The sequence below is a fragment of the Phascolarctos cinereus genome, unplaced genomic scaffold (assembly GCF_003287225.1).
Source record: "Phascolarctos cinereus isolate Bilbo 61053 unplaced genomic scaffold, phaCin_HiC Scaffold_726;HRSCAF=1367, whole genome shotgun sequence".
Classification (NCBI taxonomy): Eukaryota; Metazoa; Chordata; class Mammalia; order Diprotodontia; family Phascolarctidae; genus Phascolarctos; species Phascolarctos cinereus.
In genome coordinates, this window is record NW_027556098.1 from 82,875,681 (window position 1) to 82,892,938 (window position 17,258).

The 17,258-nt window shown below is 35.9% G+C and overlaps 1 protein-coding gene across 10 annotated transcripts in view; it reads right to left on the reverse strand.

The window, feature by feature from the left end:
• CNKSR2 (connector enhancer of kinase suppressor of Ras 2) overlaps window positions 1-17,258 on the reverse strand; it is a 333,138-nt gene that overhangs the window by 242,706 nt on the left and 73,174 nt on the right. For all 10 annotated transcript variants that reach the window (XM_078146630.1, XM_078146627.1, XM_078146628.1 and 7 more), the window contains exon 3: window positions 158-360. In XM_078146630.1, the coding sequence (XP_078002756.1) occupies window positions 158-360 (203 nt within the window). The remainder of the gene's footprint in view (window positions 1-157; window positions 361-17,258) is intronic.

The following is a 17,258-nucleotide window of genomic DNA, read 5'->3' on the forward strand; positions in this document are numbered from 1 at the left end:
TTTAAGGGCAAAGATGTTAGCACAGTAAAATTAAGTATATATTGCTTAACTTCAACTATATTTTCTCCCTCAAGTTAATAAATTCATCTTACAAACGTAAAAGACTTGTCATATATATGCATATGTATTTGTACTCTAAAAACATGAGAGATTTTACCTGTCCAACCATGCCAGCAGACTTTTAGCTGCTCCAATCAGATCCACAACAGAGGTCAGGAAGTCATTTGGCAGTTTCCGGCTAGTCCTCCCATCATAGTGGCCACTCCTCCTCCTTCCAATTATAAAATTCTGCAGATTTTTGGCAGATGCATTTAACTTGTGAGAAAGGGTTTTGAGGTTTTCAGTTTCCAGGCCATAGTTCTGAATTAAAAAAAGAGTGACATTTAAGATCATCATCTTAGCATGTTACGTCATTTTAGCATCCAACAAAGCAGCAAGATTTCTATGACATAGTAACATGCATTTTCTTAGCAAAAGTTTATGTCTATCTACCTATCTCTAAAATATTTATCTATCTATTTATCTTATATGCCTACCAAAACGAGTGAATGACAGGCTCAAGACTATGCAATTACCACTTGCAGGAAAACACCATGCCACCATCATCGGTGTCTATGCTCCCACCATGATGAATCCTGATGAGGTCAAAGAAAAATTTTACGAAGACCTGGAGACCCTCATCATCAATGTGCCAACAGAGGAAATGCTTATAATTCTGGGTGACTTTAATGCTAGAGTAGGCTCAGACTACCAGACATGGCAGGGAGTCCTTGGGAGGAATGGAGTTGGAAACAGCAACAGCACTGAAGACTTGTGCATCTCATAACCTCAACAGCAACACTGTCTTCCATTTACCTAAACGCGTTGAAACTTTGTGGATGCACCCTCATGGTAAACATTGGCATTTAACAGGCTACAGCAAACTATCTGTCTGTCTATCTATCTATCTATCTATCTATCTATCTATCTATCTATCTATCTATCTATCTATTCCATTTGTTTTTCCATCTGTCTACTGTCTGTTTGTCTATGTATCTATCTACTTACCTACCTATCTACTTCTAACCTGTCAATTGATCAGTCAATCTGCCAACCTACCTATCATCTATTTACACATCATTCTAATGTGAAGAATCAGTCACAAAAACAGATGGTTAAAAGACATTCAGAGAGCTCACAAACTGTGGCATACAATATAGATATACTTTCTATGTTGAGACAGCAAAGGAAAACATTTGGACAGTTTTCTTCCACAAGCTTTACTGTTCAGAAGTCTGGGTGATCTCTGGAGGGGTAAGAGCTCAGTGAAGTGGAAAGAGCCATAGAATAAGAGATTTGAAAGATGATTAATGTTATAGTAGGTTTATATTATAGTGGTGGTAAGGATGGGTGAAGCTTGAAGAATACTTTTAATGTAGAACTTTGATTGTGGCTATCTAACTCAGGTCAATTGCATTTGGGATTGAAGCCAGAACACTTCCTGGTTGTTGCTAAGACTGTCCTTCTGGTACTTGGATCTGCTGTGTTTGCCCACACTCATTCATCTTCTGTAACAAATAGCTCATTCTACCAACAGTGGACTATTATGGACTAGCACATAAGAGTGTGGTAGAAAAAATGAAACTATTACTAATTATTACATGTTACAATTGTCTTGGAATTCAGGGATGAGTAGCGTGGAAGAATTAGTTGATATAAGGGAGAGAATTCTAAGCACATCTCAGAAGGGGGGATCTATAGGGAGCAGAAGGTCCTACATGGCCACAGTGTACATGGGGAGGGTGAGGTCAGGTTGCATTAGCATGAAAATGCTGATGTTCATAACTATGCTAGGCGAAATGAGCAATACAACTTGCTTACAAAGGCAGCTTTAGTCTTGATCCATGTGACTCTGTGACCCTAACCCTTTTTACCAGTGGTTTCCAAAAGGGAGTATCTGGCCAGACCCCAAAGGATATGTGATCAACCAATGAAGGGAAAGAAAATGAGTCATATTTTCTCCCCCTTGCCCATAGCCATTTGTCCCCAGTAATTACGCCACCTCTTGAAATATGCCCTCATTCTACCAACTACCGCCTATGTTTTCCCTTGTGGCTACCCCAGGTGTGGGTCCCACAAAATAATTATAACTTAAAGTGAGCCAGGTATCTTCAGGTAAAACTGCCTTCTTTCCTCACTATCAGTATTCTTGCACTGGACTCATAAATTCCTGGCTATAGCAGACACCCCTTTATGGGAAGGATCTGTGCTCAGGAATTGTGATTGTTATGTAAAGCTACCTCCAAACATACACACACACACACACACACACACACACACACTTTTAGTTTTTTCAATAGGAAAGAGTGAATAACACAGGATAAGCAAACACAGACAGGTTGTGATTACATTATCTTTCTCTCAAAACCTAAAATTCCCTATTTTCCTCAAGGAAATCACCATCTTTCCATTCCCCCAAGTTCTAAACTGATACTGTTTTCTATGAAGTTACTATCCTTCTTGACCTTTCTACAGCATTTAACACTGGCGATCACTCTTCCAGGAAATTCTCTCCTCCCTGATTTTTTTTTTGTGCGTCTTAAAAGTTTATGTGGCGCTGGTCACTCTTAATTCTATCATCCTTCTGACTGCTCTTTTTTCAATCCTCCTTGTTGGATCATCAGTCATATTCCTCTTCCTTACTGTGGGAATTCCCGAAGGATCTGTTCTAGGCCCTCTTCTCTCTACATACACTTTCTCACCTGATGATTTTATTAATCAGCGGGTTTAATTATCTAGTATGGCAGCTAGGTGGGGCAGGGAGTAGAGCACTGAATTCATCAGGAAGACCTGAGTTTAAATCCTTCCTTAGATACTTATTACCTAGTGACCCTGGGCAAATCATTTACTTTCTATTTGCCTCAGTTTTCTGTCTGTAAAACAGATAATAATAGCACCTACTTTTTAAGGTTGTTGTGAGAATAAAATGAGAAAATATTTGTAAAGCACTTTGAAAATCTTAAAGAACTATAAAAATGCTAGTTATATCTCACAAATCTATATATCTTGCCTTCATCTCTCTCCTAAACTGTAGTCTCTCATTACCAATTACCTATTAAACAAATAAAAACTCAATGTCTCATAGGCATTTCAAACTCGACATGTCAAGAAGAGAACTCATTATCTTTTCTCTAAAATCACTCCTCTTCTGAACTTCCCTCTTTCTGTTGAGAGCACCAACATCCTTCCAGTCTGCAACCTTGGTTTCAGCCATGACCTCTCACTTTACCTCAAGCCACATAGGCAATTAATTACAAAATTTTATCATTGTTTTTTACCTCCACAATACTTCTCTCACATGCCTTCTTCTCTTCTCATACAATCACTACCCCAGTTCAACACTTCATCGCCTCTATTACAATAATCTAATTAGCTTTTCTATCTCAACTTTCACTTCTCTCCATCTGTCTTCCAAACAGTAACCAAAGTGACTTTGGCAAAGTACAGGTCTGATCATGCCCCTGCTCAGCTCAGTTAACTCCAAAGGCCATCCATTAACTCTAGGATTAAATATTATGTTACCTTCCAAACAGCCTTTCAAAAATTTTCTATTTTTTGTATGTTTTATAACATGAAAAATTATTAGTATAGTTACAAACATAAAATTTGTAAATAATTAGAAACCACATATATTAGGGGTATATCCTCAAAAAGTTTTTACTGAGAGGAATGTACAATCAAAAAATTTTGAGACAACTGATCTATGGGATGTGTTAGAAGGAAGCTCTGGGGTTTTTAGAAACATGGGTGCTAGGGATATAGAGAACAGACAAGTTCCTTGTTATAAATGATTTTAAATCTTGAGTTGTTTATTATCATTATAACTTCCCCACTAACTTATTAAAATATTCCTAAGATATCCTTCACAAAATTTGAATAAAAGAAGTGATTCCAATTGATGGCAAATTTCTCCAAATGTTCATATTTACAAAAGGTATTTTACTAACTACATTAAATCTTGGAACATTATAAAACCTACTCAGTGAAATCCACAGCAAAGTGAAACTGTTCTTACTACCGCTGCTAGAAAATCAAACTAGATTTAAACATATACTATATATAACTTTTTATATATGGTTGTTTGAACATTGTCTCCCTCACTATGCTGTGAGCTCCTCAAGGGCAGCAACTGTCTTTTGCCTTTCTTTGTATCCCCAGTGCTTAGCACAGTGCCTGGACCATAGGGGGCATTAATAAATGCTTACTGATTGCCAGAAAGCTCTATGTTGCCCAGACCATGGCAGGTGGTTGGATAGACATACTATCAAATCAGTCTATCAATACATGTTTCTTGGAAAGGTACTGCAGATGGAAACAGAATTAAGGAAAGAGTGTCTAAACTAGATAAAATCTGCAAAAATTCACTGACCTTTCAATTATTCCAAACAGATCACTGCCATAAAATCCCTACTTCCTAATCTCTGTCTTCTCCGTGATGCTGGCTGGCTGCCAGTCATGGAACACCAGGATACCAAAAGAATTAGAATTACAAATAATCCAAAAAGCACTCACTCAATCAATCAACAAGCATTCATTAAACATTTACAGTATTCCAGGCACACTAATCACTGGGAATACAAAGAGAAAACAAAAAACAATACTTGTCTTTAAGGAGATTAAGATTTTAATGGGGGGGGATAAATATGTAAATAACTAGGTAAAAAGAAGATACATACAAGGTAGATGGAAGGGAATTTCAGAGGGGAAGGCAACAGCAGCTGGGAGAACCTTGAAAGGTTTTTCGGGGATAGTAGCATTTGAACTTGAAAGGGGCCTGGGATTCTTACAAGAGGAGGTGAGGAAGGAGGACAGTCCAGGCTTAGGGGACAGCCAAGGTAAACAAAAGAAGATGGAAGAAGAAATACTGCATGTCAAGGACAATTAGAGGCCAGTATGTTTGTAGCATGCATGGAAAAGATGAATGTGTATGATGACTGGAAAGGTTGGAAGAGGCCAGGTTGTGAAATGCCAAACAAAAATTTTATATTGATCCTAGAGGCAATCAGGAGGCGTTGCAGTTTATTGAATAGCTTAGACCAACACCATGGTTAGACCTATGTATTAGGAAAATCACCTTCATCATCTGTAAGGATGAATTGGACTGGGAAGAGATCTGAGACAGGCAGATCAATTAGAAAGCTACTGAGAGACAGGTGATGAGAACTTTAAGGAAATGACCATGAATAGAGAAAAAGAATATTAAGTGAGAGATGCAGTGGTTGAAAGGACAAGATTTTGCAACTGATTAGATATATATGAGTGAGAATGAAACATTGAGGATGATACTGTGGTTGGAAAGCTGAGTAACTGGAAGGATGGTGGTGTCCTTAACAGCAAAAGGAATTTTAGAAATTGAGATGGGTTGAAGAGAGGTAAAATGAGTTTTGATTTAGAAATGTTACATTTGAGCATTTAATAGGTAGTTGGTGATACTGGGTTAGAACTTACAGGAGAGATTAGGGTTAAATCTGGGAATCATCAACATAGAGATAATAACTGACCCAATCAGAGGTGATGAGATCACCAAATTAGATAGTATACAGAGAAAACAGAAGAGGACAAGAGCATTGAGGGGAACACCCATAGTTAGTAAGCATATGACATGGATGAAGATATAGAAAAAGAGACTGAGAAGGAGTAGTCATATAGGTAAGAGGAAAAATAAGTGAGACTAGTATTATAAAACCTCATGAGGGAATATCCATGAAAAGAAGATGACCAACAAGTAGCAAGTACTTCAGAGAATTCAATAACAACGAAGACTGAGAAAGGCCATTGGATTTGACAATTAAGGGATCATTGGTAACTTTGATGAAAGTAGTTTCACTTGCATGATGAGGTTGAAAGATATTGTGGCAGATTTAGTAGAGAGTGAGAGGAGGTGGAAGCACCTAATCTCAACACCTTTTTAAAAAAGGATAGCTTGGGAGGATTGATAACAAGCAAGGGTAGTAGGATCTAATTAGAGTGTTTTATTTTTAATTTTTTTTTTTTGCAGATGGGAAACATGAGCATGTTTGTAGGCAGCAGAGAAGTATCCAGTAGGTAGAGAGAGACTGCAGAGCAACAGAAGGAAGCACAATGGCTATCACAGCAGGCAATCTCACCAATCATCAGTGATCACTTCTGCTGAGAATTGGCCAGAAAAGACATTCTTGAGAACATGCATAAACAGAAAAGGAGGGGAACCGGTTTTGTCATGAGAATGAGAAATGTTAGATAGACAATCCAAATGATACGCCGGCATTACAAAATAATTTTAAAAAACAACAAAAAAGAGGAAAACATCTCTCCAATGCCTTGAGTTGATTTTCTATGAGTAACTAATGGATGGGGAAGCTAATTTAAGAACAGCATAGGAAGAGGTATGGTAGTTAGAATTTTGCAGCAGTAGAGAGCATCTTCATGCTAAAGTACCTCTACCTTTTCTAACTCTTGCTTGAACTGTGCTCCTACTACTCTAACAATGAAACTCCATCATTCTATCCTCTATTACTAAAATATAATAGCTCCTTATGTCTACATCAGAGACTCTCTCTTTTCCTTTAGGATACATCTAAAGTCCTATGATTTCTATGACTTGAATCATTTATACTGTCCTTAAATCAAGGATAACAAGTCTGGTGGCAAAGGACAAGCAGCATAAGGAGTAGCAGTAAGCAGATCAATGTCTAAGAAAGAAAGTAGGCCAGTCAAATAACAAGAGGGAGAGACAGTCCATCATTAAAAGAAGCCTAGAAGAAGGTCACCAGTATATCTTCCCTAGGGAGATTTTACAGGACAACAGGGACAAGATGAGAGTGAAGATTTGCATTACTGGAAGGTGTATCCATTTTGATGAGGTCGCATACACTTCAAAGCCTGAAAGAGTCCAGTTAAACAACTGTCTTTTATCTCTAAAATATGTTCATTGTGCATTAACTAAATTTGCAATTGAAAATAATGGCTAAAAGTCTAAAAGTGATACATTACAGACTTGTGGATCTATGAAATGTAATTACGTATTTCTGTAACTTCTAACTAGGTACAAAACCTCATCAGAATTACAGAGGATATATCAATTAAAATTTTGAAATGTGTTACCATTTTCTTTTAAAAAGGTGGAATGTAACCACAGAATAAGCTGATGGCATGTTTTGATACCTTTTGATACTATACAGGATCAATCAATTTCTTATAAAGCTCTCAAGGGGTAGGTAGGCAGACTGAGCAAATTCCAATTTGTCACAAAATCAATAGCTTGGTGTTAGGAGGGACCATCTGTTATAATCTCCCAAAAAATGAAGTGATGACCTCTACAGAGTCTCTGACAACTCATGTAACCTCTGATCTATTAAGTCTAGGAACTAATAAAATAGGGCAGCTAGGTGGCACAGTGGATAGAGTGCTAGGCCTGGAGTCAGGAGGATCTGAGTTCAAATCCAACCTCAGACACTTACTGGCTATGTGACCCCGTGCAAGTCACTTAATCCTGTTTGCCTCAGTTTCCTCACCTGTGAAATGAACTAGAGAAGGAAATGGCAAATTACTCTAGCATCTTTGCAAAGAAAGCCTAAAAGGGGTCCCTGAAGGGTTGGAAATGACAGAACAACAACAACAAGGAACTAAATGATTAAAGTGTCATGAGGAAGTCCATTCTCCTGTTGCTCTAATTCTTTCTGATATTTTTCCCTTGAGATGAGGCAAAATTTGCCTCATGATACTACCACCCATCAGTCCTAGTTCTGCCTTTGGGGGCAACATAAAACAAATTGTTAACTTCTTCTACATAACAATTCTTGAGATATATGAAGATAGATAGGACTTCATCAAATCTTCTCTCTTACAGGCTAAGTACGTTTTGTTCCTTCAACCATCTTATCTAGTATTTAGATCCTTCAAAATCCTTCAGATCTTGATTATCTTCCTCTTTTAAAGGTGCTACATGCACCTGAAAATTCATACTCTGGAGATTATCACTTTACACTACAAGTCATTTTTTTTAAATTAAAAGACTTGTAATTTTTGTTAATACAGTAAAAGGCAGAAATAGATATTTATAGCATTTTTAAAAGTCACTTGGATTATTTTTATCCCTTGAATTTGAACAATATTTCATTTATTGGAAACATAAAACAGAAAATATTTTTTTAAAAAAAGTTTTCTACACAGAATCTCAAAAGAAAGGAAATTTTGTGTGGTGAAAAGAGTAGTAAGAGGGCCAAGATTGTAATTCTGGTTCTCCTAATTACTACAGAGCCCTGGGAAATTCACTTAAGCTCTCCACTTCTTCATCATATCTATAAAATGATGCTGTTGGATCAGATGATCTGAAAAGTCCCTTCCACCTCTGAAGTCCACAATCCTAAATTTCAGCTCATAGATTTTCTTCCACTATTGGGTCTCATATTTTCTATGCCAGACATAAAATGTATTCCTTATCTGAATGAGCTTCAGGTCAAAATCAGTAAAGAAGTAACCATAGCATGAAGCACCCAAGTGATAAAAAGCCAACAAATCCCACTTTCTAGGCTATGGAGAAGTAAAAATTGCCAGTAAATCTATTCTCAAATATGGTCCAACTTCAATTTCCCAAAGAAACATTCTTTTTAGTACTCTAGTGATTAATCTATCATTTACCACAACGTAAAAGAAAAGGAAGACATTCAGTGCGAAATAGAATGTAAGAAAACTGTTCTGGAAAATGAGGAAGAAGGTTAGAATGAAACAGGTTCAAAAATGTGCTATTATAAAGTATTAAAAAAACAAAACAAAACAAAAAAGCCCTATTTGAGAATGCCCAGTGCCACTGGTGCTACCAGCACCATGTCCTAGGAATGAGAACCCTGATATGATACTGACTGGTTCTGCTAGTACTCACTGGCCTGATTTCACAGTTTCATTCTCTGTCTCTTGCTCTCCAATAAGTGTTATGTGCTGTATGTGGGCTCAGCAGAAATACAAGGCATAGCTGAGAATGACACAGACCTCTATGAACAATATCCTTACCTTGTGTACACACACACACACACACACACACACACACACACACACACACACACACATACACCACACAACAATGATAACACAAGGGGAAGAGACCTAAAACCAAATACAGCCTCATAAAGAATCTCTTGCCCTTCATAGATTACATTAATTTTAAATTTTAAAAAATTTCTATAAAATAACATAAATCTGATATGTGTTATATATTTTATATTAAAGCTAATATATTTGTATATTATAAGCATATATTTTCATATTTAAATATATAAAACAAATATATGATAAGATAACAAAATAATAATTTTCAATAAAAAATCAGTTCACCACCATGCTTTCTCCCAAAAAGTAAGGACCCACCATTACTTATCATCAAACTGTTCATAACATAAATTTCTCAAGGGTAGGGGCTGTTTCACTTTTGTTTTTGTATCTCTAATGCCCAGTACGCAGAAGATATTTCACAAATACTTGTTGCCTGATACTTCCGGATATCTAGCATTCCCTAGTATCCTAGTAGAAATTCCAGTATGATCAATTGCTCCCTCTATCAGCTGACCTAATGTAGTTCAGACCACTGGAATTAGAGTCAAAAGATCTGGGTTCAAATCCTGACCCTGCTAACTTGCTGCCTGGATAGGCCTGATCTCTGCTTAACCTCTTCAAGAGGATCTTGATCTACTTAATCTTTTTGGGCCTTAGTTTCCTACTCAGAATTCTTTTTAGCTCAAATACATGGTCTTATACACCAATAAAGGTACTATATCTAGTAGAAGCTCCACTCACTCTCCACTTCCCAACCTTGCAACCCCTTGGTATTCTGACACAAGAGATAATAGCTTTGGAACAATAGAATTGTATTTTCACAGCTCTTTAGATATACACATTTTTAATAATTTGGAATAATTTCTTACATTTGGTGCTTTATACAATATCTCTTGAGACACTAGCAGAAATGCTCTGGCTACCAACTTTAGAAATAAGAGAACTTTAAAGAATCTACCTTATATGAGGATGGTGCTTTGAAATAAGCCTAAAATTAAATATGACTTAAAAGTACAAACTTTCTTCATTGTAACCTTGCAAGTTGTATAGTATTCTTTTCACAGAGAAAGTAGTCTATTTAAAAGAAGGAAAAATAGGTTCCTCCTTCTTATATTCATATTTACTTGACAGTTCAAATCTTAATTTCCCCTAACAATGGTTGAACATTTTATTTGCAAAATGGTATCAATTTATGTGGCCCAATAATCTCAACCCAGTAACCTTTCAATTTGAATGAATGGCATGTGATTTTTGGAAGACTCTCCCAAATCAGAATCAACAAGCAATTATTAAATACTTACTATGATCTTTGCACTCTGCTAGGCACTGGAGATAGGGCCAAGTTTGTGATTTCATTAGTAGAGGGAACTCTCACATGAGGAAACTTCCTCTACTAATGCAGGTTAGTACCTTCTCAATTTATAGTCTTAGAGAGTTGCCTAGGGTCCTGAGAAGACAACTGACTTAAAAAGAATCCTACAGCAAGTCACTTTCAGAAACAAAACATGACCTCCTAGGCTCAAGGTTGTGTATCCACTGTGGTCCACTACCTCTTGACTTTAGTCAAACAAAGACAAAAACAAAATAGCCCCTGACTGCAAGGCACTCACATTCTCATGGGGGGAAATACCATGTATCTAAACAAATTTAAAACAAAAAAAAAATGTGAAGTGATTTCCTAGGGAGAGGGCACAAGCAATGGAGGTGAGGTGGAAGAATTAGGAGAGCTTTACTATAGGAAATGTAGCTAGAGCAGAGCTCTGAAGGAAGCTAAAGATATGAAGAGGGAGAGGTGAGCATTCTGAAAGTGTTCTAGGAATGGGAGATAGCCTGGGCAAAGCCAGGGAGATAGGAGATGTAAGTAATGTAAGACATGAAGAAAATAAGCAGAAAGACAAGTATAAAAGAAAGTGAAATGCGGTAAGTGGAGAAAAGCAGAATGGAAGCAGACTGTGAAGAACTTCAGAAAACAATCAGAGTTGCGTAAATTATTTCCTAGAATCAAAAGTGGGCCCTTTTTGAGCAAGAGAATAATATCTAATGATATTAGACCTAAGAGTTAGGAATTTCAAGAATTTTGACAGCTGAGTGAAGGAATCCTCAAAGATTACTCAAAATCTGCGGAGTTCAATTTCTTTAGAAACATATCCAGAATCGTAGATGCACATAATATAGACAGGCAAAAGTGTTTAAACCTCAAATAATTGTCCAAGAAAGGGCACGTTGTATAAAGTAGGCTCTCAAAATTGTACCTTTTAGAAAATACATAAATCTTACAAAACCCCCCAAAACAACATTCCTCAAAATCAAAGAGCTAACTTTCTATATATTTAAAAACTATTTCTACCCCACAAATTCTCATAGCATACTTCCTTACATGTAGATCAATATCAACACTATTCATCCAATAAGTTAATTAATCTCTTTTAAGTCAATCTCAAAATAACTCTTTTTCCCTGGCAAATTTTATCTGGCAACCACATATAGCCTTGAGATGAAATGATTGATTAGACTATTTTTCTTAGATAGGAAAAGATAGAATTTCTTTATCCTCTTTCTCTTGCCTAAGTTTCATCTTCTTGGCTAATCTAGGCTATAAAATCTGTCTGACAGAGGTCAGTTTTAGTGATGAGTTTTAATTCTGGGCCCTGAAGCAAATACACAAGAATAGACTCCTTTACTAATGGAAAATCAAATGGATTTGCCACAAAAAGCCCCCTCCTTGAATTTTAGGTACTGCCTTGTAAGGCATAGAATTTGTACTATCTGGCATACTCATCATCATCAACAATTAACAAGTGCCAAGTTTTCTTCTGGAGTATTTCCTTAACAAAGCATTTCAATTTAAGGCACTACACCCATTCCATACTTAAAGCTCAGTAGAGAAAAATAGGGGAGATAAAGGAACACAATACTTTTTAAAATTTTTGGAATCCTAAACATAGATATCATATTTTTTAGATTTTTCATTTTTTTTTAGAATTAAGTAGATTTATTTATCAGCTGATCAAAAAACAATTATGGTGATTCTATAGGTAGAAAAAATGTTGTCACTTCTCTATGGTAGGTATTCACACAAAATAGCTATAAAATAAATGCATGCATAAGTGAGCCATTATGGTGACATTTATTAATCTATGAAGACTAATGTGCTGTTACTTCAGCAGTGTTTTGAAGCAATTAGATTTTTTCTCACTTTTATTAGATTTGCACTGTGTATGAAGTACTATAAATGCCTTAGTAGTAGCATGACACAATGCAAAAAGTATTGAATTTGAGACCAAAAATCCTGGGTTTGAGTCTTTCCATTGATATGGGCAAGTCATTTATTTTCTTTGAGCTGCAGTTTGCATAATTACATAAAATAAGATGATCACAACTTGTACTGGATCCCTTATAACTGTAGTAAGCATCAAATAAATGAATTTACATGAAAACTCTTCATAAATGAAAAAGCACCACACAAGTGTATTAGCATTGGGGTTATAACAATGATGATGAGATAAGAATTGTACAAAGATATTTATAATACAGATTATAAACATATTGCTTACCTCAAGTAATTATTTTATATAATTATGATCTTTAAAAATATATATAATGGGAGGCAGAACCAAAATGGCAAAGAAAAGCCAATAAGTTGCCTGAGCTCTCTCCAGTTTCCCTCAGAAACAACATTAAATCAAACCTTGAAACAGATTCTGTGCAACCTACAAAAAGGCCGCATGAAAACAATTTTTCAGCTTAAAATATTTTAGAAGGATTTCAGATGAAGTCTGTCTCATTTGGGTAAAAGGGGAGTGCAGCCTAGCACAGATGGTGTCCAGGCAAGCCAGTGGGAGGCTCTTAGCTACAGAAGCCCCTTAGACCTAGCTCAGCAGGCCAGTGGCACAACAGGTCAGCTGTGAGGCCTCAAGCCTCAGCACAGAAAGCAAACTGCCAGTCTGGGAACCCCTGGCACAACAGGTACAACTAGGCCAGGCCACCCCAATGCAGTGGGCAAGCCACCAGTACTTGAGGTCCTGGTGCAGAAAACCACTGACCAGGCCCCAGGCCCCCAGTACAAGAAGCTTGGGAGAGTAGTCCCTGTACCCCAGGAGCAGAGCTCAATTTTGAAAGTCACAAAATAAGCTAAAAATGAGAAATAAACAGGAAATAACCCTGACCATAGAAAGCTACTATGGTTATAGGGAATCTCAGAAGAGGACAACAGTTACATCAAAATGACTACATGCAAAGACTCACAGAGGAAGATGAATTGGTCTCATGCTCAAAAAGCCTTCTTGGAAGAGCTTAAGAAGTATTTAAAAATCAAATGAGAGAGGTAGAAGAAAAATTGGGGAGAGAAATGAGAGTTATGCAAGAGAGAGTCAACAGCTTGGAAAAGAAGTGACAAAAATTAACTGAGGAAAACAACTCCTAAAAAAATATAATTGGTATAATTGGCCAAATGGAAAAAAAAAAACTACTGAAGAAAACCACTCCTTAAAAAGTAAAATTGGTCAAATGGAAAAGGAGGTACAATTTCTCAAAAATTGGAATTGGGCAAGTGGAATCTAATGACTCTGCTATGCATCAAGAATTAGTCAAACAAAATCAAAAGAATGAAAAAAATGAAGACACTGTGAAAAGCCTCATTGGAAAAGCATTTGACTTGGAAAATAGATCCAGGAGTGATAATTTAAGATTTATTGGACTACCTCAAAGCCATGATCAAAAAAAAGAATGTGGACAGCATTTTTTCAAGAAATTATCAAGGAAAACTGCCCTGATATCCTAGAACCAGAGGGTAAAATAGTCATTTAAAGAATCTACCAATCATCTACTGAAAGAGATCCCAAAATGAAAACTCCAAGGAATACTGTAGCCAAGTTCCAGAATTATCACGTCAAGGAGAAAATACTGCAAGCAGACAGCAAGAAACAATTCAAATATCAAGGTGGTACAGTCATGATCACAAAGGACTTAGCAGTTTTTACATTAAAGAATTGGAGGGCTTGGGGTATGATATTCTGGAAGGCAAAGGAGCTTGCATTACAACCAAGAATCAACTACCTAGAAAAATTGAGCATAATCTTTCAGGGAAAAAGATGGATATTCAGTGAAATAAGGGACTTTGAATCATGCCTGATGAAAAAACCAGAGCTGAACAGAAAATTTGGTCTTCAAATATAAGACTCAAGAGAAGCATAAAAAGGTAAACAGGAAAGAAAAAATGCTATTCAATAAGGTTAAATATTACATCCCTACACAGGAAGATGATATTTGTAACTCTTCAGAACTCTATCTCTATTAGGATACTTAGGAATTTACATAGACAGAGAGTATGGGCATAAGTTGACTTGGATGTGATATAAAAAATTAAGGGGTGAAAAATAGGATTGTACTAGGAGAAGAGGAAGAGAGGAGGTAGAATAGGGCAAATTACATCACATGAAGAGGTACAAAAGACCTATTATAGTAGAAGGATAGAAGGGAGGTGGTGAACATTATTTGAACCTTACTGTCATTGGATTTAGCTTAAAGAAGTAATAATATTCAGTAGGGCATAGAAAATTTGTCTTAACCTCCAGGGAAGTAGGAGAGAAAAGGGGAAAGAAAAGTGGGGGGCTGATAGAAGACAGGGAAGACTGAGGGAAGCAGTGGTCAGAAGCAAAACACAAGTAAGTACAGATAGAGTGAAAGGAGAGGGAAAGTATAAACAGGGGGAAAAATAGGATGGAAGGAAATGCATAGTTAGTAATCACAATTATGTATGTAAATGGGATGAACTCTCCCATAAAAATGAAGTGGATAGCAGAGTGGATGAAAGACCAGAATCCAGCAGTATGTTGTTTACAGGAAACACATTTGGGGGCAGCTAGGTGGTGCAATGAAAAGAGCACTGGCCCTGAAGTCAGGAGGACCTGAGTTCAAATCCAGCCTCAGACCAAACACTTGACACTTACTAGCTGTGTGATTCTGGGCAAGCCACTTAACCCCAATTGCCTAAACAAAAAACAAGACAAAACAAAAAATCAAAAAGCAGATTTGAAGCAAAGAGACACATACAGAGTAAAAGTAAAAGGCTAGAGCAGAATATATTACGCTTTAGCTTAAGGTTAAAAAAAAAGCAGGCATAGCAGTCCTGATCTCAGACAAAGCAAAAGCAAAAATAGATCTTATCAAAAAGGATGAGATAGGAAACTACATCTTGCTGAAAGGTACCATAGACCATGAATTAATGTCAATAGTAAACATATATGCACCAAATGGTATAGCATCCAAATTCTTAGAGGAGAAATTAAGTGAGTTACAGGAAGAAATAGAAAGCAAAACTATACTAGTGGGGAATCTCAACCTTCCCCTCTCAAAAATTAGATAAATCTAACCACAAAATAAACAAGAAAGAAGTTAAGGAGGTGAATAGAACTTTAGAAAAGTTAGATATGATAAACCTCTAGAAAAAACTGAATGGAGTAGAAAGGAATATAGCTTTTTCTCAGTGGTATATGGCACCTACACAAAAACTAACCATGTATAAGGGCATAAAAACCTCACAATAAAATGCAGAAAGGCAGAAATATTAAATGCATCCTTTTCAGATCATGATGCAATAAAAATTACATGTAATAGAGGGCCATGGAAAGATAGATTAAAAATTAATTGGAAACTAAATAATCTATTCCTAAAGAATAGTGGGTCCAAAAAAAAAATCAGAAACAATAAATAAATCCATTAAAGGGAATGACAAAAATGAGACAACATACCAAAATTTATGAGATGCAGCCAAAACAGTTCTTATGGGAAATTTTATATCTTTAAATGCTTACATGAATAAAATAGAGAAAGAAAAAAATCAATGCATTAGGCATGCAACTAAAAAAGCTAGAAAAAAAACAAATTAAAAATCCCCAATTAAATACCAAATTAGAAATTCTGAAAATCAAAGGAGAGATTAATAAAATTGACAAGAGAGAACTATTGAACTAATAAATAAAACTAAGAGCTGATTTTAGGGGGGAAAACCAATAAATGAACCTTTGATTAATCTGATTTTAAAAAAAGAAAGAAGAAAACCAAATTATCAACATCAAAAATGAAAAAAGGTGAATTCACCACCAATGAAGAGGAAATTACAGCAATAATTAGGAACTATTTTGCTTAATTGTATATCAATAAATTTGACAATCTAAGTGAAATGGATGAATACTTACAAAAGTACAAATTGTTCAGATTAACAGAAGAGGAAATAAAATACTTAACCCCATTTCAGAAAAAGAAATTAAACAAACTGTCACAAACTCCTTAAGAAACAATCTCCAGGGTAAGATGGATTTACAAGTGAATTCTACCAAATAATTAATGAACAATTAATTCCAATATTATACAAACTATTTGGAAAAATAGGCAAAGAAGGAATCCCACCAAATTCCTTTTATGACACAAATATGGTGCTGATACCTAACCAGAACAGCCAAAACAGAGAAAGAAAATTATAGACAAATTTCCCTAATGAATATTGATGCAAAATTTTTAAATACAACATAGCAAAGAGATTACAGCAATTTGTCACCAGGATAATACTCTATGAGCAGATGGGATTTATACCAGAAATGCAGGGCTAATTCAATATTAGGAGAACTATCAGCATAATTGACCATATCAATAACAAAATTAACAGAAATCATATGATTATCTCAATATTTGCAGAAAAAGCTTTTGACAAAATACAGCACCCATTCTTATTAAAAACACTTGAAAGCACAGGAATAAATGGAATTTTCATTAAAATGATAGGCAGTATCTATCTAAAACCATCTGCAAGTATTATATGCAATGGGGATAAGCTAGAAGCTTTCCCATTAAGATCAGGGGTGAAATATTGTACTAGAAATGTTAGTTTTAGCAATATGAGAAGACAAAGAAATTGAAGGAATTAGAATAGACAATGAGGAAACAAAACTATCTCTCTTTGCAGATAATATAGTGGTATACATAGAGAATCCTAGAGAATCAACGCACAATTGATAAATGGCCAAAGGATATGAACAGGCAGTTTTTGGATGAAAAAATTAAAGCTATCTAGTCATATGAAAAACTGCTCTAAATCACTCTTGATTAGAGAAATGCAGATTAAAACAATTCTGAGGTACCACCTCACCCCTATCAGATTGGCTAATATGACAGAAAAGGAAAATGATACATGTTGG